The sequence below is a fragment of the Schistocerca americana genome, chromosome 3 (assembly GCF_021461395.2).
Source record: "Schistocerca americana isolate TAMUIC-IGC-003095 chromosome 3, iqSchAmer2.1, whole genome shotgun sequence".
Taxonomy (NCBI): Eukaryota; Metazoa; Arthropoda; class Insecta; order Orthoptera; family Acrididae; genus Schistocerca; species Schistocerca americana.
In genome coordinates, this window is record NC_060121.1 from 908,848,956 (window position 1) to 908,876,192 (window position 27,237).

At 44.0% G+C, this 27,237-nt stretch overlaps 1 protein-coding gene across 1 annotated transcript; it reads left to right on the forward strand.

Moving 5' to 3' along the window:
- The first annotated feature begins 250 nt into the window (after positions 1 to 250).
- LOC124605410 (cuticle protein 18.7) lies at positions 251 to 26,972 on the forward strand. The gene is made up of 3 exons (XM_047137061.1): positions 251 to 375; positions 24,375 to 24,719; positions 26,530 to 26,972. The coding sequence occupies exons 1-3, from the start codon at positions 364 to 366 to the stop codon at positions 26,812 to 26,814; spliced, it is 642 nt and encodes a 213-aa protein (XP_046993017.1). The 5' UTR covers positions 251 to 363; the 3' UTR covers positions 26,815 to 26,972.
- Positions 26,973 to 27,237: the final 265 nt, after the last annotated feature.

Sequence of the window (27,237 nt, forward strand, 5' to 3'; positions counted from 1 at the left end):
GCAGCTTAATTCTGTGGACAGGGTCCTCGCCAGCGATGTTGTCCTCCGATGGAGACGTTATTGATATTCATGACGCTAGCGGCGGACTATTAAAAAGACACATTCATCGAAGAATGTCGAAGCTGGGCCGGGGACCCCGCAGGCGGGGCTTGGCGGGCTCCCAGCTCTGGTAATTGGGCGTGATTGCATCAGCGACGCGCCGCGGTCTGGCCACGCCACGCCACGCCGTGCCAGGCCAGGGCTGGGGCAGGGTAGGGCAAGGAAGACACGCCTGGAGGACGAAGGACGACGGCACCGGCCGCGACCAGTATATAAGAGCGTCCGCCGGGCGCCTCTCCAGGTACAGTTCAGACTCCAGAAGCCATGAAGGTCCTGGTGAGTAGCCATCGCTGTCGCATCGGCCTCGCATTCACGCCAACCGCTCAACATCTTCCTTAGACACTGTCACAGGCTGCACTGATTTCCAGAGCTATTTCGGGGTCCGTTCACTCAATTCTTGTCATGCAAACTCCAGGACTTTACTTTTTTCATCGTGGGATAGGATATGTGCTATAACTGTTGGTTTTACAAGGTGTCCAGTAATTTTACGACACAGATCTTAAATGGGGTAACATTCAATGGTCTTAATATGAGCCAGAATAATATTATGGACGCATTTCTACATCATCTAGGACTCTGTAATAGAGATAGCTAGCACTCGATTGTTCGGTAGCGCTCGACACGGACTTTGCTTACTACGCCGGCCGGAGTGGCCGAGCGGTTCTAGCCGCTATGGCCTGGAGCCGTGTGACCACTACGGTCGCAGGTTAGAATCCTACCTCGGGCATGGATGTGTGTGATATCCTTACGTTAGTTAGGTTTAAGTAGTTCTAAGTTCTAGGGGACTGATGACCTCAGAAGTTAAGTCCCATAGTGCTCAGAGCCATTTGAACCATTTTGTTTACTCCGGACATGGTGGTAGACGTATTCTTCATCGCATTTAGCCACCTAGAAGAGGGGAGGCGATGGATTAGTTACCAAAGTACGTTAGATTAAACATCAAACCTCTCCAGATTTTCCAGTAGAATGAGGGCTTCTGATGGTAGTGATCCGTCCGTTGGAAGAGGACTTCATGCTCGGTAGCCCTCTTCATACTATTTGGAGTTTCCCAGCCGGCCGCTGGGGCGAGCCGTTCTAGGTGCTTTACCACGGAACCGCGCTGCTGTTACGGGCGCAGGTTCGATTCCTGCCTCGGGTATGGATGTGTGCGATGTCCTTAGGTTAGTTAGGTTTAACTGATGACCTCTGATGTTAAGTCCCATAGTGCTTAGCACTCCGTCTTCAGGCCACGAGTGGCCTACCGGGGCCATCCGACCGCCGTGTCATCCTCAGAGGAGGATGCCGATAGGAGGGGCGTGAGGTCAGCACGCCGCTCTCCCGGTCGTTATGATGGTATTCTTGACCGAAGCCGCTACTATTCGGTAGGATAGCTCCTCAATTGGAATCACAAGGCTGAGTGCACCCCGAAAAGTGACAACAGCGCATGGCGGCCTGGATGGTCACCCATCCAAGTACCGACCACGCCGGACAGCGCTTAACTTCGGTGATGCCACGGGAACCGGTGTAGCCACTGCGGCAAGGTCGTTGCCTCATAGTGCTTAGAGCCAATTGAACCATTTTTTTGGAGCTGTCCAACCTGTACATCCATTGGGTTTTAACCTCTCTCCCCTCTCCCTCAATGTTATTTGCAACATGGCTAGACATTAAACTCTACACTTTATCATCGCACTCACTTACGATGGGAAGACATATTCGAGACACAACGTCAACCCTTCATGAAGGATGTGAGCATAGATGGAAAACGTTTCTGGTTACGCGGCTGAATAAACTCTGGGAAATGTCCTATCCAAAGTGTCATATGAATTTGTCGGTTTTTGCACTCTTCAGGGTAAAGGGGTTGATCAATCATTTTTCATTAATTTACGAGGTACGTGAATGACCCAATAACAATTGTGCGAATATTACAGTTGAAGCAGCTAGGGACACCTTATTAAATTAGTTTCATGTACTTTTTAACACACTGCCAGCCTATTAGTGTTCGACAGGAGTCATGGAGAGCTACGAACACACTAAATGCTGACGTAATATTAGAAACGTACGTAATCTGTCACGTATCTAACGCAAACATTCACACAGTACTCAAGTCGATTATCAGAAATGTTGTAAAATAACGAACCTCGTGTTAATGTGTGCTATTGCCATCCAGAAACCACAAATGTGACAATGGAGCGGCGAGCAGGGAACTGCACTTGTGACCGTAGCCAACGATGTCGTAGCAAATGCCGTGAGGTGTCGTGGATGAGAATTAGTAAAATACATAGGAACTTAGCAAACAGTTTAATGATTTGCCATGTTAAGGTCTTTCACCACGAAGTACTTACTCATTCTGTAAAAGATGGCAGCAACCATAAATGATTTAACTAAGCATCATGGCATTCACAGAAAAACATTTAGGGTAGACATAGGAAATCTAATTCAAGATGGTCGGATGGCGATTTGGACACTCGACGTCTTCCAAAGATATTGACAGTCTTCAGTTCTTCATTAACTCGCTAGCCACTCTTCATAACTGTAGTCAGACGTAACTTAACTTTTACGCTGCTTCGAAAGCAGATCAAGAACACTCTAGAACCCAGCCCTTCGGCGCAGAGCTCTTACTTTGTTGGAGAAGGATTGCAGTTCTCCACGACGCTCCTGAATTAGTACATGTGGCAGCCGTAAAGGCCTTCCAGTAAATACCTTCTGCAATGGCTCTTACTATATTCAAACGACTTCGAAATTCGTTCGAAAACCAACCTTACACTCTATAATACTTATTTCCGAAGCAACATATTTTTCCTTTTTCACTTACATTAGTTGGCTTAATTCTATTTTTTCCAAATCTTCCATTATGGCACTGGTTTTCCATTCCTATATACCTGCCACATTCAGTATCTTGCGCAGTCTGTTTCCTAGATCACATGCTCTATCTCCTCCTACAATTTTCAGCATGCACTGTTTTCTTCGGCTCACCAACAAACGTAGATGCAGTGTCGCAATGACATGACTGATCTGCTAGGGGCTTTCTGTGGATGTCTTTTACAGCTTTTATCATTGCCCGACAGACTTTCACACAAGATAAGCAAAAACGTCGATGCCTATATCAATACTGTGCAAACCATTGTGTAACGCCTAGCAGAGGGTAGTTTGCAGTGTACCGCATATTAGTTTAGTTAGTTACGTGTTCCATTGATCAACACGGAAAAACCGTTATGATGTGGAACGTGTCAAATGCACAAGAAATGCGCCCATGAAATAAGTTTTTTTTCTTTTTTTTGTTTACATGTATTGTTATACCTAAATATTTCTGTTATCTATCCCATTCCCTTAAATGGCACAAAATGCATATATTATATCTCCAGATTTATTTACTCATATTCAAGAATTCATCTATGGTATAGAAGGAGTTGTCGAGGAGGTATGATTTCAATTTCTTTTTGAAACTGTTACTGCTGTCTGTCAGACATTTTATTTCATCTGGTAACTTATCAAAAAGTTTTATAGCAGCATATTTTACCCCATTCTGTGCCAAAGATAGGTTAAGTAAAGGATAGTGTAGGTCTTTATTTTTCTGGTATTGTAATCATGAATGTCGCTGTTGATTTTACTCGTAAAATGGTCCATGTTGTTGAGAAAAAATGTCATTACTAAGTAAATGTACTGTGAAGCAGTTGTAAGAATTCCTAACCTTTTAAACAGATGCCTACAAAAAAATGGCTCTGAGCACTATGGGACTTAACATCTGTGGTTATCAGTCCCCTAGAACTCAGAACTGCTTAAACCTAACTAACCTAAGGACATCACACACATCCATGCCCTAGGCAGGATTCCAAACTGCGACCGTAGCGGTCACGCGGTTCCAGACCGAAGCGCCAAGAACCGCACGGCCACACCGGCCGCAGATGCCTACAAGATATGCGACTATGAACCCCACACATTATTCTAACTACTTTCTTTTGAGCAGTGAATACCTTTTGCCTAAGTGTTGAGTTGCCCCAGAATATTATTATGGTTTCTTCCCATACGTTTGGCATTTGGAGCCAAGGAACAGTCGTTGCTTCAATGGCTCCAGGCGTGTTTATTTAGGCTGATCTTGTTTCCGAGATCCTTGTGGGAGCGGCACTTTGGGAGTGTAGTAGTTTCCGATTCCTCACTCAGTAATGCTGCTTGAAACTTTGTAAGTAGGCATTCGCGAAATAGTTGGCATATATCTGCAAGTGTCTGCCAGATCAGACGTTTCAGCACTTTAGTGACCATGTCTGCAAGATAGGGAAAGTACTTTAATCCAACGCGTCCTCGTTATTTTCAGCCACTGGTTAGAGTGTTCCTTTAATCACGCTAGTGGGGCAGGTATCACTGTTTTCCCATGCAAAGCAGGCAGAGTGGTTATTGAATAACGCCGGCTCAGCTTCTGGGCGTCGTATATCGTGCTTCTATCCCCGCGCGGCAAAGCCTGCCGCCGATGATAAACGAGTGCGGTGTCTCCAGGGCGACAGCCACTGTGCGTGCATTAATACGTCACCTGCCGGCCAGGCGGCGCTGATCCGGCAGGAATGTCCATCTGTGGTGACGCGCGTCATCCGTCATCCGAGCGCCAAGAGGAAAAACTGCCGACTCTGCCGAGAATTCTTTCCGGTCGTCAGAGGATGACGTATGTAACTACCGGATAACTGCGCTTGGCGCTAGGCGAGAGCCAAGATTGCGATACAGTTCTGCCACTTCTTTCTCTGTTGAAAGATTCTTGAGAAGACATGCCCTTCCTTCAAATTTTTTCACGCACAGTTATGACACGTATTGAGATATGTAGGCATCCGAAGTATTTCTCAGATGGGAGTAGGACTTTGACTATGGTGCAAATGGCTCTGAGCACTATGGGACATAACGTCTAAGGTCATCAGTCCCCTAGAACATAGAACTACTGAAACCTAACTAACCTAAGGACATCATACACATTCATGTCCGAGGCAGGATTCGAACCTGCGACCGTAGCGGTCGCGCGGTTCCAGACTGTAGTGCCTAGAACCGCTCGGCCACTCCAGCTGGCGACTTTGACTGTGACTTCGCTTTAAAGTGTTCTGGTAAGCATCTATTCTAATATGTAAGAGTAGGATGATGTGATTATGCCCCATGTTTCACTGCAGTTGTGGCATACAATAACTGCGAACATACACTATCGTTTCTTGAAAAATTAAAACATTAACGTTGCATACGTTACACAGTCGTTCTCTAACCATGAATACATAAAGAAATATTTCTGTAAATTAGAGCCTTATCTTCATCCGAGTGTAGTAGTTGGTGATAAATAAATACATACTCAACATCAGTTGTTTCTGGTTTCTCCATCTTAAGATTACTGCAATTTAAATAAAGAAAATTTTTCATCACACACGTTTCGCTTTTACATATAAAGCATCTTCTCTGGTCGTTCTTCAAATTGAATACATGTGTTTGTACATTTTTGATGGTTTTAGATTAAAAACAGCATTTTGTTCATAAAAGATGCTTTATCAATAAAAGCGAAACACGTTTGGCGTAAAAATTCTCTTTAATTAAACCGCTGTAATTTTAAGACTGAGAAACCGTAACAACTGATTTTAACAGCTGCTACGGAAGACGACCAGGCAAACACACACACGTTTTTAATATATCGCTATTTACTATAAAAGTATTTCCATTTAGCGTTACATGACAGGACTAATTGCAACTCTAAATCCGTTTTCCATACTCTTCGGATGTACTTGTACTGACCAAAACAAACTATAATTACATAAATTTCATACACAGTAAAAGTATTAAAAGCAAAGTTGTTGCAGATAAGAGTAATATTCGAAAGACGTACATTGCGAAATTTTGAATAAAACGTTCTCGGTTTTCAAGCCGCGTCAATTGTAATAAAATGAGAACGTTTCATTCATGTATGCCCTCGCGAAAGACTCCGAGGATACATTGCTAAATTTTGTCCGAAAGAATCGTCAATTTCCCACATACATTACCATGTACAGATGTAACAATAATTTGTGATACCATTAATTTTGCACAAAATCCGAGGTAGGCAACAGCCATAGTAAAGCCCACACCCTCTAATATTATGATTGGAATGGGGTACACAGCCATGATAATTCTTGGTTGATATCAGTTTGCTTCACTGGCTCATAATGTTAGGGTTAAACTATCCTTACATTCTGTATTATTCTCTACTATGCAGTTTCGGCTGTGTACCAAGTGTCTGTAATACGTATCAGGTATAGAATGATTAAAATTCATATCACGAATAAACCATTTGTCGTTTAGTCTGCCGAATGAAAAGAAAACTTATGGAGTATAACATGTTAAATGCACTTATTTAGATCATAGTGGTCGTACTTATATAGAGCAGATTATTTTATAAGCAGAGCGTGGTAAGCCTGGCATAAAAGGTGACTCCGTGGTGATGCTACATGCTTTCAGGAATGATGGGGAAAGGCAAATGCATCGATTTGAGGTAAACGATACTGGTCCGGGAACGACCGAGCGTACTACAATCTGTTTTCCATAATTTGGGAGGAGGTAATATGGACCAAAACAAGGAAAATTGTCTCGTACATATGCGTACCATAAGAACTATGAGAAGAGATGTGCTTCACAACAGCAATGACGAACAAGTGCTCATAGATTTAAGGTAATCACTTTAGAGTTCGCGTTCATTGGACATTTTTTTCTTGTTTTGGTCCATAATAGTTGTTACAAAAATGTTGGAGGCTAAGAGCTTGCAGTAGAAGAGGTCCACTGTCAGTAGTATCAGAACGATATCTGCTTATAACTTTCGACTCGGTTGTTTCCTGACCAGGGTTACTTACCTCAAATTGGTGCATTTATTCTTCCCCATCATCAACGATATTTTGTAACATCATCATGAAATCACCTGGTATAATAAAATAAACGCGAATTATGTGAAGTTATACGTATATGAAAAGGGAAATTTTAATACAGTAAAATATTTAACTGCATTACCGGACTTTAGAATTGTAGACGTGATACCTGTTTTTACGAAAAAAATAGTTACACGTCATAATCACTTAACAAGTGTAAGGAAATTCTGAGCTATGACAGCGAAATCTCGTGGCTATTTGGTAAGCGATATAACTGAACCGATCGGTATGCTCTTAGCCACACTATTTGCTGCTGCAAGTTAAGATCGAGTTGTTCCAATAGACTGTAGGAGCTCTACTGACATTTCTGCTTTGCAAAATAATCCAGTAAAATCTGTCTCATTTGTCTGCGTCAACTGTAGTACAAATGATGCACTAAACAAGTCATCCTTAGGTATCGACACTTGATGCTCATAATGTGATTCACACACTGTCTCAGTATCGACGAAATGTGAAACTACATGCACCTTTCTACTGTACGAAATACTATATGGTGCGTCGTGGAAGAGATACCGTTTGCTGGTAGCATTTGTGTCTTTCCACTCCATTCAGCGAGAGAGAACACCAAAAGCAGCTGAACTACAGAGCAAAACATAAAATAATAAATCTGAGTACTGCTTGAAGGGAGTTATGCAAAATATCAATTGAAAAACGGACGTGAACATCTTTCACCGAAATGATTGTCTCCTAATTCTTATGATATCATAATTCTGCAGACGAGAGGGAGGCCAGGCTAGTTGCATGGACAATGGATGTGTTTTGGCAGTTGGAACAGCGCAGAAGCTGTGTATACATTCCTGCACAAGAGGACACTATGAAACGATATTTTTAGATGTATCTGCTTGTAGCAGTCATCACACATGATTCTTCATGCAAAAAATTCCAGGCTTGGCGGCTGCCCTCGGTAAGCAACAATGGCAAATTATCATACAATAAACTGAGAGCTCCCTGCGGCCTGGAACGAATGGAGGTACCCACCCACAAAGCACAATAGCCAAAGCTTTCGTGTGCTGGGCTCCAGGAACTACCGGGAACAGCTGCCCTTGTGTGATGTCTTCAAAACCATTTGCCAGTACATTCCTCACGCTAAAGATAAAATCAGTCAGATTACCAAAATCTGCCCAAATCGACTATGATATACGTTCCTGTAGTAAAGGGAGGACCTCATGTTTAAGAAGACTACCTGTTGGTATTTTTTATTATGATACATGAAAGAAATATTACGATCAGGAACCAGAATATGTATGTGACTTTCTTAGCTATATTTTTATTTTAAATATGTCGTTCTACGAACTCAAACGTGGGTAATATGAAAAGACATTTAATTTTTGCCTAATGTTGTACTAAAAGTAATAGTCGGCACTGCTTAGGTTCACGGAGACCTCCTGGAAAACAGGGAGTATATAGCATTGCATTTACAATCACAGGTTTTTAAATCTATGTAAGTTCTTACAATTAATATGACGAAATTACAATCTTTGCAGTCTAGTTTACGTACCACTTTCGAACACTACAATCCATTTCTGCCATTCTTATGGCTGCGATACTGCACCTGCTACTCTCCATTTTTTAAATCTTCTCTCTTCGTAGTTCAGTGCTAATAGTATGTCATATTTGTTAGGTTCCCATATTTTCGCTTTCTCTTACAGATACGCACACATACGAATGAAGTAGCTGCACATGAACGGATACAGACTCCTATGATATCAGTACATTTATCAAGGCGGCTGTGTTTCTGTCTTAAAGGGTAACAGTGACTGAAGCGTTGCAGAGTGTCCACAGGCGCAGAGATGTATACGTTATCCTTTCATAACAGCAAATTTATGAGTATTAGAGTAACACAGTGTATTTCCTACGCAGTTTCCAGACAATCAGTAAGTAGGACAGTCGTTACTCGCTCCGGAAACACGAATATAGTCCTTTACGAAGAGAAAATTGATCAACTGAGCATAATGTCATCGACGTCACATGCGTCTATGTACCTGCTTATGATACGTTGCTATGTTTATTTCAAGAACTATACCAAAAAAAGATAACTGGAGACTAGCCCGAGAGACCGTCAGTAGCGAGCACAAAAGAAGACGGTGTGTAATCACGAAACAATCCGCTTACGTCGTTTACACGGCGATACAGCTAATAAAAAAAGCAAGGTGTTGGGCAGACAAGAGTTTATGCCAGTATTTCTACCAGCCAAGAAAATTAAACCGATGCTGTACCGATAAAGTCGGCCTCACCGCCATTTTTTCTTGCGCTTCTTAGACGCTTCGCGAAGGCGGCAACAGCAGCTGCATCGCACAGTACATAATTAACTGTCTCAAAAAGCGCTGAACAGAAACCAAATGGTAGATAAATTTTACAAATGTGGACACATCTCCAGTTTCAAAGTTGTTGTTGTTGTTGTGGTCTTCAGTCATGAGACTGGTTTGATGCAGCTCTCCAAGCTACTCTATGTTGTGCAAGCTTGTTCATCTTCAAGTACTTACTGCAACCTACATCCTTCTGAATCTGCTTAATGTATTCATCTCTTGGTCTCCCTCCACGCTGCCCTCCAATGCTAAATTAGTGATCCCTTGATGCCTCAGAACATGTCCTACCAACCGATCCCTTCTTCTAGTGAAGTTATGCCACAAATTTCTCTTCTCCCGAATTCTGTTCAATATCTCCTCATTAGTTACGTGATCTACCCATCCAATATTCAGCATTCTTCTGTAGCGCCACATTTCGAAAGCTTCTATTCTCTTCCTGTCCAAACTATTTATCGTCCGTGTTTCACTTCCATACATGGCTACACTCCATACAAATACTTTCAGAAACGACTTCCTGACACTTAAATCTATACTCGATGTTAACAAATTCCTCTTCTTCAGAAAAGCTTTCCTTGCCATTGCCAGTCTGCATTTTATATCCTCTCTACTGCGACCATCATCAGTTATTTTGCTCCCCAAATAGCAAAATTCATTTACTACTTTAAGCGTCTCATTTCCTAATCTAATTCCCTCAGCATCACCCGACTTAATTCGACTACATTCCATTATCCTCGTTTTGCTTTTGTTGATGTTCATCTTATATCCTAAGTATATCTTATATCTCCTATCCTAAGTATATCTTGTAAAAAAGAAAAAAAAATATGTTTGGAGACACGAAGCTTGTCCTACACATCCACCTATTGGAACTCGGTTAAAACGAGAACCCAACTGTCCGAGTGTTTTACGTTTCAGTGGCGACAATTCATCCAAGAGATCGGCATTACTTTTCTCAGCACATGGTGACTGACAATTTCAGTACTGACTGAAGACGTATCAGAGTCCGCTAATTACAGGTTGAGAGTGGTTATAGAAGAGGAATACAGTAGTACCAGCGATATTCGTTTGCTCTATGCTGTAATTAAGGATCGAAATTCCACCCACATACTGCTCGACGAGAAGACCGAGAAAATCTTCAAATAGGATGTGGCGGGAAAAAAAACCTCGTTGTTATAGATTTTCGGAAAAGGTTTGTAATGAATTTAGCTCTTGAAACTTCCCGGAAGGTTAAAACTGTGTGCCGGACCGAGACTCGATCTCAGGAACTATGCCTTTCGCAGGCAAGTGCTCTACCACTTTTTTTTTAATCTCATTTTGTTCGTTTTTCGTTCGTTTCATCTGCTCGGGGCGGACGTCGCAAGACACCCGTTTCAGTTCGTCGTTGATCCATTAACTCAGTTTTTTTATTACAGAGGGCAGCTAATCCTCTGACCGAACACGCTGAGCTACCATGCCGGCTTAAAATAATGTAACGAGCGTATGACACTGGTGGCCGGGAGACCCCTCGCAGGGCGGTTCGGCCGCCGCTCCACAAGTTCTTTAACGCCATTACGGCGACTTGCGACTGAATGAGGATGAAATGATAATCAAAGACACACAACACCCAGTCATCTCGAGGCAGAGACCACTGAGCTGCCGAAGCACCACTCACGACCCGTCCTCACAGCTTTACTTCTGCCAGTACCTCGTCTCCTACCTTCCAAACTTTACAGAAGCTCTCGTGCGAACCTTGCAGAACTAGCACTCCGGAAAGAAAGGGTATTGCGGAGACATGGCTTAGCCACAGCCTGGGGGATGTTTCCAGAACGAGATTTTCACTCTGCAGTGGAGTGTGCGCTGATATGAAACTTCCCGGCAGATTTAAACTGTGCCCCGGACCGAGACTCGAACTCGGGACCTTTGCTTGTGTGCCGGACCGAGACTCGAACCCTACCGTCTGGTAGAACACTTGCCCGCGAAAGGCAAAGGTCCCGAGTTCGAGTCTCGGTCCGGCACATTAGTAAAATCTGCCAGGAAGTTTCATATCAGCGCACACTCCGCTGCAGAGTGAAAATCTCGTTCTGGAATTTAGTTCTGACGAGTAGATGCAGGTGCTTAAACCAGTTCGGGGTTGGGCAGAGCGTTGGGTGCGCCGTGGCAGGCGGGCAGGTGGGCAGGCAGTAGCGATCGCCCACCAGGCCCTGACCTTGCCGGAGGCGGCGTGGCCCAACCTCCGCCTCCGCCGCAGTACGCAGGACTGCGAGGCGTGGCCACAGGCCTTGAGGGACCCGACAGGCGCGGTCGTTTGTCTGCTGCCTCCTGCAGGTCCTTCTGTTCCCAATCACGTTTTATTTTTCCTCCCGGTGGCCACTTAGTCACTATTCAGCCCGGTCCAGTTTCGTAATTGTAACGTATATTTACAGCTTCTTGTTTTCCACTGACAGACCAGACGTGCTCTGTCCCCACATAATAAGTATTTACGTGACGCCGATACTGGATGGTTGGTCCACTAGTCCTTACTTGACAATATAACTAGAAAATCGCAACAGGAGAGACAAGGAGGGAGATGACTCTTAATTGGTGATTTGCTATCTTTGGCCCGAAAAAAGCATGTTCTTTGAGAATTTTTTTCTCGGGACGTGTTATAGATATCAATGTCAAATTTGGCCAAAATGTTTATTGATATTTCCTCTACAAACTGGAATTTCTTCTACCGGAAATGGTGAAGAGCAAAGGCGGAAGTACCATCGGAAGGAAACAAAATTTCGATGTAGACGTCCACGCGCGGTATGTCACGGGTCGGCCGGCACGTCTGAAATCAAAACTGAGTTGACGTTAGCGAAGTATATAAGATTCCTTAGGAGTTGTAGCTTGCTTAAGTTATTTGGACCATAGGAAACAAAATGGCGGCCATTTGAAAAAATATGGTTCTTTCATCGATTTTTCGACTTCGTCGCCCATATAAAAATATTTATAGTTGATGGATCGGAATAAAAGTGTACAACTCCTAGACAATTTAGGTAGCTTCGTCGGAAACAAAGAATCTTGCAATCGGTTCAGTAGATCTGAAGTTACAATACCGCGCGATAAAAAAAAAATCATTTCGAGAAAAACCTGTTTGAAGTTTTGACTACATACAAATGCAATATTATGCAACCTACGTACAATCTGCTATTCCGGGTCCATAAACTAGTCCTTCCTCTTCCTCACAGAGGGCGTTCTGCTCGATCTGGGCCATCCTGCGCTGCTCCAGAGCCGCTCGTACGGCCGGTGACAACCGGTTTTCGGCCGCTTGAATCCGGTGGTCGTCCGAATGCTTGGCGAACTCCGTCGAACAGAGTCCCAGGGTGACGTCCGTCGTTGTCATGGTCTTAAGAATTCCTGAATACCCTTCGTTGAAGCTGCTCACTGCCAGGAAAGTCGCAATCTCCACAGTCTTCGCACCAGAATGCAAATGCTTGCTGGCTAACTTCCAAACACACGCGTTCAAACTTTCATTTGAATTTAGTGTGTTTCCTCCCAAGCACCAGTACAATAACTCGTCCTCCGAAAGAAGAAATCTGGTGCGTGAAAAATTACGGTTTCAGGCAGGTGGATTTTTTTTTTTGTTCAACTGCGAATAACAAACATTTTGGTTCCGTATTCGGAAAAACCATTTCAGGGGTGGATTCTAAACACTTTAAGGATCCAAATATGCAATTTAAAAAAATCTATTTATTGCATCAAAAGATAATAAACCTCCCCTTAAGAGGGTGACCCCCTTGAACGCAATAAAAGCAGGTAACTTTCGTGAATTTTTTTCTAGTAAAATTAAACTTACCGCTAACTCCGATGATATAGTTTCATTCTCTACAGTTTTTTCTTTAAGAAACCATTTTCATGCCCACATCGGACTTTCCACGTATCCACTGCACCAGGTAGAAGAACTCCCTGCAGTCGGAACACTGGTCTTTGGCGGAGTTTCCCGAAGCTCTGCTGTCGGACCTGTAACCAAATTACCTGATATTAGCCGTTTTCAGTATATTTTCTACCAGCATAGGTAGGATAATTCACAAATATTAAGTTCAAACACAATGGAGACGCGTATAAACAAATATCATTATCTTTACGTCGTCCATGTTGGACTGTTGTAAAGAACTACGACTACCTATGAAAATAAAAATTCAAATAAAACTATTATCAGTGTCAGCCATTCTTTTTATTTCATCTCACGATGCGTTTCGAGCGTTTACACTCTCATCTTCAGTTGGAACAATGATATTATGTTACATATTTGCTTGCTAGATGGAGCTGGTTGTTCGTTGCGGTTTCAGTTTGTTACAAAAACTTATAGCAGCGTAATAATCTTAGTGCCATATTAAGGCTAACAAGTGCGTGTTATTTGTGTTTGTTGTAAAACGAAATCACAACAAACAACTGGCAGCATCCAGATAGCATACATGTAACATAATATCATTATGGACACGGTGGTCATGCGGGCCTGTTTGGCAGCTTCAGAGATCCATTGCTCTGCTCACTCGAAACGCTTTTGGTTCAAATGGCTCTGAGCACTATGGGACTTAACATCTGTGGTCATCAGTCCCCTAGAACTTAGAACTACTTAAACCTAACTAACCTAAGGACATCACACACATCCGTGCCCGAGGCAGGATTCGAACCTGTGACCGTAGCAGTCGCGCGGTTCCGGACTGAGCGCCTAGAACCGATAGATCACCGCAGCCGGCACGCTTTTGGTCCGCTTTTGTGGAGAAATTTCAACAGGTTCGTCCAGTCTGGCATTCGAGCACGTTCATAATTTTCATAACGCCTGCTAGGTCGTCATTGAAATTACATGTCAACGGTTTTTACCGCTATGAATGCTTCTCGGAGACACTTTCTTACAAACCGCCTTGTAAGTCGATAACAGAGTTCCTGGCGAACTACTATCAAATAGACGCCCCACAGAACATTTTAAGCAAAATGACTATTCCTTAATACATGCCTCTAACATTTATTTATGTATCAGAACATACTGATGTACGAAATGAAACATCATATTTTCTGGGAAAGTGGAAAAAAATTTATAAATTAAAAGTTGATTTTCTTTCACATTCCTACACTCTGAGCCTCTTTTTCGGCTGTTGGGTCTTCAATTGTTAATAATATATGTAATACAAAAGATAAGAGTGAATTTTGCATCCGCAGACGAAATACTATGATTTTGTAACCGATTCCGAATGGAGATAAATTATCACAGCCTCAGTTTCAGTATTTCCTGCATCGGATCGACGTGTGCTTGCGCTGTAGATCGTTCTCTAATAGAAAAAAAAAAAAAACACAAACCAAACTGCGCGTCTACACACCCCTGTACAAACTATCTGTTCTTAGTTCCTCAGTCCAGATGGAAGTATCCCGTGAGTTCCACTAAATCATATTTGGCCAATGTAGTGACAGTTTGGAAAAGCTATGACCGTTGTAGTTTCAGCCCCGAGCTAGAGTATTTGAAAAATGTATGACAGCACTTACGTAAAGACTCTTACTGCGCAGGAACAATGGCCGTATGGGTACAGTGTAATTCTGATAAAAAATAAATAAATAAATATATTTGTCAGATTCGGAGATACTTGAAATTAAATCGATTTTCTTGTGATGAAATACGAAATTAAACAACGTAAAATTATCTAGTCCAAATGCTTATCTATGTCTACCTAGGGTGAAGTTAGATCAAAGATACCATACTCTATTCAGCAGTCATACAAACAGGCCAAAAATGGCGGGGTTTATACCTACACAAGGTTACATTGTTTGACGATAACCTCTCTGTTTGGTCACATCACCATTTTTGTGTAGCATAAGAAAGAACAATTTGGTACCGCAAGTAGTTAAGTTGTCTTGTGACAGCCAGAGCGAGAGCACCAGCAGCAGCGAGTACTGTTTGTATAAAGCGTTTATTTTGCATTTTGTTTACGACCTTCCACTAAGGAAGGGATTCTATTTGTGTTTATCTGCTCTGCATAGTAACTAACAGTTCTTGATAAAACTTTACGTAGTTTTCGTGTTAGATTTCTTAGTGTTTTCTTGATCGTTTAGAACAGAAAGCGCCCTAAAACCGTCTTTTGTTTGTTTCGCGGCCGTTAGCCACTAGTCACTTGAATCAGCAGTTGTCTTGTGACAGCCAGAGCGAGAGTACCAGCAGCAGCGAGTACTGTTTGTATAAAGCGTTTTTGTACTTATTTGCTGCGCTTAGCTTTTAAATAGTTTTTCTGGGAAAACCTAGCGTAGTTTTCGCGTCTCGTATTTCAGTGAGTGTTTCTTGATTATCAGAGTAGCTCATCAGGAGATTATCTTGGGAATTTGTCACCATATAGAGTAGGGTAAACATAGTCATGTGTAGGGACTGTGGTTGTTGTGAGCGGACGCAAGGAGAATTGGCCACTCTTCGGGGGCAGGTGGAGGCTTTGTCTGTTAGGCTCATCGAGCTCGAGGCGCAGGCGTCGGCTCGTAGTGGCGTTGGGGCAACTGTGGTGAGACCTATGCCTACTTCGGTGGCCTTGGAATCACATGGAACCCCTGATGTCGCTGCGTCTTCCGGCAGTGAGCATCTTACCGGTCAGCCATCACTCCAGGGTGAATGGCGGACAGTGGAGGGCTCGCGCGTGCCTGGCCGAAAGGCGAAGGTGGGATCTGGCCGCGTGGCAGCTGCCTTACCCCTTTCCAACAGGTACGGGGTGCTTCCTAGTGGTGATGACATCGTTTCCGAGCCACCACAGGATGCCTCGCCTGTTGGGCCAGTGGCCGATTCTCCGGCAAGGTCCCGACAGTCACAGAGGGCGGGCCTATTAGTTATAGGGAGCTCCAACGTTAGGCGGGTTATAGAGCCCCTCAGGAAAATAGCGGGTAGGTCGGGGAAGAATGCCAGTGTGCACTCGGTGTGCTTGCCGGGGGGTCTCGTCCGTAATGTGGAGGAGGCCATTCCGGCAGCTATTGAACGCACTGGGTGTGACCGGCTGCAGATAGTAGCACATGTCGGAACGAATGACGCCTGCCGCTTGGGTTCTGAGGCCATCCTTGGTTCCTTCCGGCGGCTGGCTGATTTGGTGAAGACAACCAGCATCGCACGCGGAGTGCAAGCTGAGCTTAATATCTGCAGCATAGTGCCCAGAGTCGATCGCGGTCCTCTGGTTTGGAGCCGTGTGGAGGGTCTAAACCAGAGGCTCAGACGACTCTGCGACTATAATGGTTGCAAATTCATCGACCTCCGTTATTGGGTGGAGAACTGTAGGGCCCCCCTAGACAGGTCAGGCGTGCACTACACACCGGAAGCAGCTACTAGGGTAGCAGAGTACGTGTGGCGTGCACACGGGGGTTTTTTAGGTTAGAGGGACCCCCCCTTGGGCGAAACGATAAAATACCTGACGGCTTACCAGAGAGGACATTATCATCGTTGATAAAGAACGTCCGTCCTCAGAGACCAAAGACAGGAAAAGTTAACGTAATATTGGTAAACTGCAGGAGTATCCAGGGCAAGGTTCCTGAATTAGTATCTCTTATTGAAGGAAATAGTGCGCATATAGTATTAGGAACGGAAAGTTGGTTAAAACCGGAAGTGAACAGTAACGAAATCCTAGACACAGAATGGAATATATACCGCAAGGACAGGATAAACGCCAATGGTGGAGGAGTATTTATAGCAGTAAAGAATTCAATAATATCCAGTGAAGTTATTAGCGAATGCGAATGTGAAATAATCTGGGTTAAGTTAAGTATCAAAGGTGGGTCAGATATGATAGTCGGATGCTTCTATAGACCACCTGCATCAGCAACCGTAGTAGTTGAGCGCCTCAGAGAGAACCTGCAGAACGTCGTGAAGAAGTTTCGTGATCATACTATTGTAATAGGGGGAGACTTCAATCTACCAGGTATAGAATGGGATAGTCACACAATCAGAACTGGAGCCAGGGACAGAGACTCTTGTGACATTATCCTGACTGCCTTGTCCGAGAATTACTTCGAGCAGATAGTTAGAGAACCAACTCGTGAAGCTAACGTTTTAGACCTCATAGCAACAAATAGACCGGAACTTTTCGACTCCGTGAATGTAGAAGAGGGTATCAGTGATCATAAGTCAGTGGTTGCATCAATGACTACAAGTGTAATAAGAAATGCCAAGAAAGGAAGGAAAATATATTTGCTTAACAAGAGTGATAGGGCACAAATCGCAGAATATTTGAGTGACCACCATCAAACGTTCATTTCTGAGGAAGAGGATGTGGAACAAAAATGGAAAAAATTCAGAAACATCGTCCAGTACGCCTTAGATAAGTTCGTACCGACTAAGGTCCAAAGCGAGGGGAAAGATCCACCGTGGTATAACAATCATGTACGAAAGGTACTACGGAAACAAAGAAAGCTTCATCATAGGTTTAAGAGTAGTCGAATCAAAGCTGATAAGGAAAAGCTGAACGAAGCGAAAAAGAGCGTAAAGAGAGCAATGAGAGAAGCATTCAACGAATTCGAACATAAAACATTGGCAAACAATCTAAACAAGAACCCTAAAAAGTTTTGGTCATATGTAAAATCGGTAAGCGGATCTAAATCCCCTATTCAGTCACTCGTTGACCACGATGGCACCGAAACAGAGGACGACCGAAGAAAGGCAGAAATACTGAATTCAGTGTTCCGAAACTGTTTCACTGCGGAAAATCGTAACACGGTCCCTGACTTCAGCCGTCGCACGGACGCCAAAATGGAAAATATTGAAATAAACGATATCGGAATTGAAAAACAACTGCTATCACTTAGTAGCGGAAAAGCATCCGGACCAGACGAGATACCCTTAAGATTCTACAGTGATTATGCTAAAGAACTTGCCCCCTTTCTATCAGCAATTTATCGTAGATCGCTGGAAGAACGTAAAGTACCTAGCGACTGGAAGAAAGCGCAGGTCGTTCCCATTTTCAAGAAGGGTCATAAATCAGATGCGAATAATTATAGGCCTATTTCGCTTACGTCAATCTGTTGTAGAATAATGGAACATGTTTTGTGTTCTCGTATTATGACGTTCTTAGATAATACAAATCTCCTTCATCATAACCAACATGGATTCCGCAAACAGAGATCATGTGAAACTCAGCTCGCCCTATTTGCCCAAGAAATTCACAGTGCCGTACACACTGGCGAGCAGATTGATGTCGTATTCCTGGACTTCAGGAAGGCATTTGATACGGTTCCGCACTTACGTTTAGCGAAAAAAATACGAGCTTACGGAATATCGGACCAGGTTTGTGATTGGATTCAGGATTTCCTAGAAGAAAGAACACAACATGTCATTCTTAACGGTTCAAAATCTGCAGATGTAGAGGTAATTTCGGGAGTACCGCAGGGAAGCGTGATAGGACCTTTAGTGTTTACAATATACATAAATGACTTAGTTGACAACATCGGTAGCTCCTTGAGGCTATTTGCAGATGACACGGTTGTCTACAAGAAAGTAGCAACATCAGAAGACTCGTACGTACTCCAGGAGGACCTGCAGAGGATTAATGCATGGTGCGACAGCTGGCAGCTTTCCCTAAACGTAGATAAATGTAATATAATGCGCATACATAAGGGCAGAAATCCATTCCAGTACGATTATGCCATAGGTGGTAAATCATTGGAAGCGGTAACGACCGTAAAATACTTAGGAGTTACTATCCGGAGCGATCTGAAGTGGAATGATCACATAAAACAAATAGTGGGAAAAGCAGGCGCCAGGTTGAGATTCATAGGAAGAATTCTAAGAAAATGTGACTCATCGACGAAAGAAGTAGCTTACAAAACGCTTGTTCGTCCGATTCTTGAGTATTGCTCATCAGTATGGGACCCTTACCAGGTTGGATTAATAGAAGAGATAGACATGATCCAGCGAAAAGCAGCGCGATTCGTCATGGGGACATTTAGTCAGCGCGAGAGCGTTACAGAGATGCTGAACAAGCTCCAGTGGCGGACACTTCAAGAAAGGCGTTACGCAATACGGAGAGGTTTATTATCGAAATTACGAGAGAGCACATTCCGGGAAGAGATGGGCAACATATTACTACCGCCCACATATATCTCGCGTAATGATCACAACGAAAAGATCCGAGAAATTAGAGCAAATACGGAGACTTACAAGCAGTCGTTCTTCCCACGCACAATTCGTGAATGGAACAGGGAAGGGGGGATCAGATAGTGGTACAATAAGTACCCTCCGCCACACACCGTAAGGTGGCTCGCGGAGTATAGATGTAGATGTAGATGTAGAATTTCACGGGAAAAGTCTGGCAACCAGCATATATTATTTCATAAAAAACATACGAATTACCCGTATAACTGATAAAAGATTTTAAGATGCTTTAGCGATATGCGTAGCAGGCGTGAGAACTTTAGGATCCTTTTCCATGTGAATACGATCTCATTCGATTAGTAGTAATGACAGGTACTATTTACGTTAGCACTTCCTCGGCATTATTTCAACGATAATTGCAAAAATCTGAAGAGTTTCATTCTTTTAGTATCCATATTTCTATCCGTGAGGCGTTTAAATTGTTGTCTTACAAGCTTTTTCTTTTTGTTTCAGCCATGCAAAGCGTATGTCTTCCCCAGAAGGGCAGCGAATAATAACAGCACTACATTCATCAAAACCAGAGAAAACAAGTGGTGCTAAGCTTTAAATTAACCGAGATGAGCATAATTTCCCACGCTCGGGGGCGGCTCGGTATTTGTAAATCTGCCGGAAAATGAACGAAGATCATGGAACAACGATGTATTACGAAAAATCCAAGGAAATCAGGTTGAAGTAGAGGGTATCAGTTACGCACCCTTGTCAGCGTTAAGCAAGAAGATTCCTTTCTCTTCAGGTCACAAAATGTATATGGTGTCGAAAGTGGACGGGTGTAGAGCGAAGATACGCTTGAGAGCACCAAGAAAATCAGGAGCCATTCTGTTCAGATTTAATGGGACATAACTCATGTGGGGCTAGGCGCAGTCATTAATGTTGGATTCTTGTCGGACAAGTTTGTGGCGGCGCTGTTTTTGCCTCGACCTTGGCTTAACGACAGCCTGTCAGCACAACATTATCTATGATCCGTTCTCTGCCACCAGTTCGGTGCACATGCAATAATAAACACTTCACTATTTTCTGAAGCCCCGGTAACTCTGAAACCGGATTAGCGACACACTGCGAACGTATTTTTAAAAACAGTTGACGTATACAAGCTTTAGTGATTCTTTAATAAGATAATACGTGCACGAAATGGCTCCATTAACCAGAAACGTATTTATTTGGTTGACAAGAACGCGATTTGTTTTCCGACTTTATGCAGAATCAATTTACCTGGGATTATACGTAAGTTACGACAAAAACCATTGGCTGGAAAGAAAGCAAGAGTGAGCTGTCAATGATTCATTTTAAAATCTGAAAAATGACATATCACTGCTGGTAAAATGCTTTATTTGCACAAGTTTCATCGTCTGACTGTCATCAGGTTCATAAAGTTACTCGCAGCACCATGATTTTTACTTTTATGGAAGTGATGATGGTCAGACGACTGAAGTAAAGTATGTTACCATCAGCTCGAGGCGGTAATAAGACATTTTTCAAATATATAAGAGCCGTGGGCAGTACCTCCGGAAAATATATTGGGATTCGTTTTAAGTTTACATTCTTCAGTTACATTTTAATGAAGAAACTGCAGCTAAATGTAAAGCCATAACAGACACATTCATTTTATAACTGAAGACACAAGGGCGGGGGGGGGGGGGGGGGGTGCGACTTCGAATATTTGAACTTCCAGTATTCACCTTACGAGTTTCGCAACATACATGTATTGCAGATCAGGTTATCTGGGCTATCGAAGCAAAATTTCGTGGGTGCATGGGACAGGAATGGGAACTGGTTTGGGATTTAATTTGTAGCACCTTCCTTTTTTTCTAGTCTTGTACTACATTACGAGGCCATCATGCAGAATACTGTCTGTGTGACATGAGGACAGTAGCTGTTAAGAATGATACAAGACTTCCTTCCTAGCGAATCATTTCCTTTATTATGACATAGAAATCACGCGCTCCATTGTACTGAAAGGCGTTATCCTTTTACTGACATTCACTTCTCGAAAACTTGGTATTACACCAAGATCGGCGTACAATACATTAGAGGTTCAACTTTACGTGCGAGACATGGAGCAAATAAAGTTGTAGTACAATTATTTGCCTCCTTTTCGTGTATTCGATTCCTGTGTTTACTATTAAACTTACAAGGAATTTTGCACGGAGGTTCAATACAGTGCAAGGGTTGTCCTCCACTAGAAGTGGAAATGTTTAAGCCTAGGCGGTCGAGTTCTCAGTTTGAAACTTTCTTTGCCCGCATCTCGTGGTCGTGCGGTAGCGTTCTCGCTTCCCACGCCCGGGTTCCCGGGTTCGATTCCCGGCGGGGTCAGGGATTTTCTCTGCCTCGTGATGGCTGGGTGTTGTGTGATGCCCTTAGGTTAGTTAGGTTTAAGTAGTTGTAGGTTCTAGGGGACTGATGACCATAGCTGTTAAGTCCCATAGTGCTCAGAGTCATTTGAACCATTTTTTTGAAACTTTCTTTCTTAAGTTCGTTGAGAATTTTCGGTCATAAATTGACCATGAATCACATAAAAAACACGTAAATCCTGTCTCCATCACGTTCACCTGAGAAAAACTTTTTCCTGCTATGTAAACAGCGTGATACAGAAACCTACTGTTGAGCAAACTCTATAGGTCATCCCGTCAAGTAACACATTGGTAATTTTTCCATTGGTTTCCTCGTAATGTGGTAAGACTTACGTATTTTATATGTTTGACTGGTTCCACCCATTTTTTTCGAAGCAACAGAGGGTTTAGCAACTTTGGAGACAACGACTTTAACATTATGAAACGATTTCACGTATTGTGAGTACATAATAGTGTCAGATACTTGTGACCAATGAAAAATTTGTACTGGATCAGGACTCAAACCCAAATTTCCCGCGGTCGCCTAAACCACTCCCGCTACCTGAGCAATCCCCCAGTACCGGTCCAGACATCCATACGTCACTGAGCTACCATCAAAACCCCTTATTACAGCGGAACTAAGGATTACAGACGAATGGAAAAACTGGTAGAAGCCGACCTCGGGGAAGATCAGTGTGGATTCCATAGAACGTTGGAACACATGAGGCAATACTGACCCTAGGACTTAAAATCCGTGGAGAAGAAATTAAAACTTTGAGGTTCGCCGATGACATTGTAATTCTGTCATAGACAGCAAAGGATCTGGAAGGGCAGCTGAACGGAATGGACAGTGTCTTGAAAGGAGGATATAAGATGAACATGAACAAAAGCAAATCGGGGATAATGGAATGTAGTCGAATTAAATTGGGTGATGTTGAGGGTATTAGATTAGGAAATGAGACGCTTAAAGTAGTTAATGAGGTTTGCTATTTGGGGAGCAAAATAACTGATGATGGTCGAAGTAGAGAGGATATTAAATCTAGATGGGCAATGGCAAGGAAAGCGTTTCTGAAGAAGAGAGAATTGTTAAGTTCGAGTTTTTTTTTGAAGGTATTTGTATGGAGTGTAGCCATGTACGGAAGTAAAAGGTGGACGATAAATAGTTTAGGCAAAAAGAGAATAGAAGCTTTCCAAGTGTGGTGCTACAGAAGGATGCTGAAGACTAGATGGGTAGATCACATAACTAATTGGGGAGAAGGGAAATTTGTGCCACAACTTGACTAGAAGGAGGTATCGGTTGGCAGGACATATTCTGGAGCATGAAGGGATCACCAATTTAGTATTGGAGGGCAGCGCAGAGGGTAAAAATCGTAGAGGGAGACCAAGAGATGAATATACTAAACAGATTGAGAAGGATATAGGTTGCAGTAGGTACTGGGAGATGAAGAATCTCGCACAGGATAAAGTAGCATGGAGAGCTGCATCAAACCAGTCTCTGGACTGAAGACCAGAACGACAAGAAGGACAGGAATTTTAGTATCGTAATGCCTGCATGTCTGTAGGACATTGTATTGTAATAATGCAGTTACTGCATAAACTCACACAATGTCGCCATAAACGAAACTGTGATGTTGTTAATATTGCTTACGTGAAGGATAAAATTTTCTGCCGCTTGGTTCGCTAACATTTTTCTCTTAATGTCATAATTCTCTGAAAGCAATGTTGACTTTGGTAAATCAAGTGTCTCCTCTTTTGCACTGAAAAAAATATCACAGTTTTTGAGGCGTTGGAGAATCAAGATTCTCAAACATTTTGGCTAATTTGAAGTGTGTAGTAGACCAGGGCTTGAACTCAGTACTTTACTTTTTGAAGTCACTGCTCTTACCGACTGAGGTATTCAGGTACGACTCATGACCCACCTTCACAACTTTACATTATCCACGAGAACTATGGTTGGTTGGGTTGTTTTGGGGGAGGAGACCAGACAGCGAGGTCATCGGTCTCATCGGATTAGGAAAGGAAGTCGGCCGTGCCCTTTCTAAGGAACTATCCTAGCATTTGCCTTGAGCGCTTTAGGGAAATCACGGAAACCTAAATCAGGATGGCTGGACATGGGATTGAACCATCGTTCTCCCGAATGAGTACTAGTTTAGTAATACATGGAGAAAATCACTTATGGAAGCAGGAGAGAGCTACTGATGTAGGTAAGGCAGTGAGTCGTGTCTGAGTAGTTAATTTAGCAAGGTCATTGCCCACAAAAGGTTCTGGGTTCGTGTTCCAGTCTGGGCAACATTTTAAATCTGGCACAAAATTTCAAACCACTGCACACTCTCGGGGATCACTAATTGGGTGAGCCGTTGTGATTTCAGGCGAGTGTCAGATTGGCTTCTTCTGGCGACTCTCCATTTCACACTCCCTGTCGTTCAGTGACAGTAATTTCGGCGGAATGTTGAATGCTGCCCTTCCTTGCTGTAACACTGGTGTGCGCAGAAAGTGTGACGAGAGGTTTCCGCTGTTTTTTTTTTTTTTTTTTTTTTTGCCAAGTTATAGAGCTGTTACCTGATGTTTAAAACAGGTCGTACATCTTACAATCTTCGTTTTTCATCTTTTTACAGTTTTCTTTCCTTATGTTTTATCTACAACTGTTGCGCAGATCGTCGTCAGCGTGCTGGTCGCCGCCTGCCTGGCCAAGCCGGGCTACCTGTCGCTGCCCGCCGACACCCCCGAGGTGGCCGCCGCCAAGGTGGCGCACTTCGCCGCCTACCACGAGGCCGCGGCGCGCTCGGCCGGCGTGGTGGCGGTGGCGCCCTCCTACGGCTACGCCGCCTACGGGCCCGCCAACATCGTGATCGGCGCCGACGGCGTCCCCCTGGACACCCCTGAGGTGGCCGCCCGCAAGGCCGCCGACGCCGTGGCGCACGCCCGCGCCGCCGCCGGGCTGCCCGCCGTCGGGCCCGTCCCCGTGCCCGCCGCCGTCGTGCCCGCCGTCGACGGATCCGTAAGTGTCTCGCTGCAGTGTCCAGGACTCGGTTTGGGCCAGGCACCGGCGGTTTCTTTCTATGCCTGACGCATCACAGCGTCGCACAAGGGGATTGACATATAATGTGTAGGGTCAAAAGTCATAAGACGAACCTAATTCGTAGTACCTTCGGAAGTATTCCCTGCAATATACACTACTGACCATTAAAATTGCTGAACCAAGAAGAAATGCAGGTGATAAACGGGTGTTCATTGGACAAATATATTATACTAGAACTGACATGTGATTACATTTTCACGCAATTTGGGTGCATAGATCAGTACCCAGAACAACCACCTCTGGCCGTAATAATGGCCTTGATACGCCTGGGCAATGAGTCAAACAGAACTTGGATGGCGTGTACAGGTACAGCTGCCCGTGCAGCTACAGCACTATACCACAGTTCATCAAGAGTAGTGACTGGTGTAATGTGACGAGCCAGTTGCTCGGCCACCATTGACCAGACGTATTTAGTTGGTGAGATACATGGAGAATGTACTGGCCAGGGCAGCAGTCGAACATTTTCTGTATTCAGAAAGGTCTGTACAGGACCTGCAACATACGGTCGTGCATTATCCTGCTGAAATGCAGGGTTTCGCAGGGATCGAATGAAGAATAGAGCCACAGGTCGTAACACATCTTAAATGTAATACCCACTGTTCAACGTGCCGTCAATGCGAACAAGAGGTGACCGAGACGTGTAACCAATGGCACCCCATACCATCACGCCTGGTGATACGCCAGTATGGCGATGACCAATACATGCTTCCAATGTGCGTTCACCGCGATGTCCAAACAAGGATGTGACCACCATGATGCTGTAAAAAGAACCAGGATTCATCCGAAAAAATGACGTTTTGCCACTCGTGGATCCAGGTTCGTCGTTCAGTACACCATCGCAGGTACTCCTCTCAGTGATGCAGCGTCGAGGGTAACTGCAGCAATGGTGTCCGAGCTGATAGTCCATGCTGCTGGAAACGTCGTCGAACTGTTCGTGCAGATCGTTGTTGTCCTGCAAACGTCCTCATCTGTTGACTCAGAGATCGATACGTAGCTGCACGATCCGTTACAACCATGCAGATAAGATAACTGTCATTTCGACTGCTAGTGATACGCGGGCATTGGGATACAGCATGGCGTTCCGTGTTACCCTCCTAAACCCACAGACTTCATATTCTGCTAACAGTCATTGGACCTCGACCAACGACAGCAGCAGTGTCGCTATACGATAAACCGCAATCGCGATAGGCTACAATACGACCTTTATCAAAGTCGGAAACGTGATGGTACGCATTTCTCCTCCTTACACGAGGCATCACAACAACGTTTCACCAGGCAACGCCGGTCAACTGCTGCTTGTGTATCAGAAATCGGGTGGAAACTTTCCTCATGTCAGCACGTTGTAGGTGTCACCACCGGCGACAACTTTGTGTGAATGCTCTGAAAAGCTAGTCATTTGCATATCAGAGCATCTTCTTCCTGCCAGTTAAATTTCGCGTCTGTAGCGCGTCATCTTCGTGGTGTAGCAATTTTAATGGCCAGTAGTGTATTTTCCTGCTGGCTTTCCAGGATCTCGTGATATACAGTAAAGTAGACTCTTGTGAGCTGTGAGGCAGCATCATTATTAGTTCGCTTCCATCTCTACGTTTATGTTTCATAGCATATGCACAGACAATATGAGAAGAAGACGAGAATGGGGAATTTTTAAGGATTATAGTAGCTAGCACTTCGGATGGTGTTACCTGTGCTGAAACTCAAGGGTGCTGAGTGGTTTGTTGCTCGTTTCCAGGTCCCCGCTGACACTCCCGAGGTGGCCGCCGCCAAGGTGGCCCACGCAGCCGCCCACGTGGAGGCCAACGTGCGCAACGCCGCCGAAGCCGTAGGCATCCACGGTCTGTACAGTGTGGTGCCCAGCGTCTACTCGTACGGCGTGGTGCCCGGCGCCTACAGCGTCCACCACGACGGCACGCTGCTCACCCCGGAGGGTGTGCCTCTGGACACCCCTGCCGTGGCCGCAGGCAAGGTGGCCAACGCCGTGGCGCACATCAGGGCCAAGAGCGGCATCATCGTCTGAGCGCGCCACTGTGCCTCGCGACCGCTGCCCGACTACGGATTCCGGCTGGACAATCCGAACACTGTGCCATACGTTTCTATCCCCCCTCCCCGACACGTGCATCCCAAAAAATCGTTTTGTGATCTGTTGTATTTTTAATAAATATACGTGAGTTTTTACTCTATAGTTTTCTTTCACCTGAATCCAAATGTTTTACATTCCAAATATCATTTCAAAAAGTGCAAATACGAATTTATGGCCAGCTGCTGTAGCAACACCGTTGAGAACATCGATGAACCAGTAGGGGATAAAATTGAACCTTTGATGGTGTCGCCCGCTCGTTTCTTATTGCTTTCTTATCACACTGCATGGCAGCTAAAAATGGTGATAATTTTACAAATAACGTCCATGTTAACAGAATAGTACCACAGCTGAGGTAAGTTA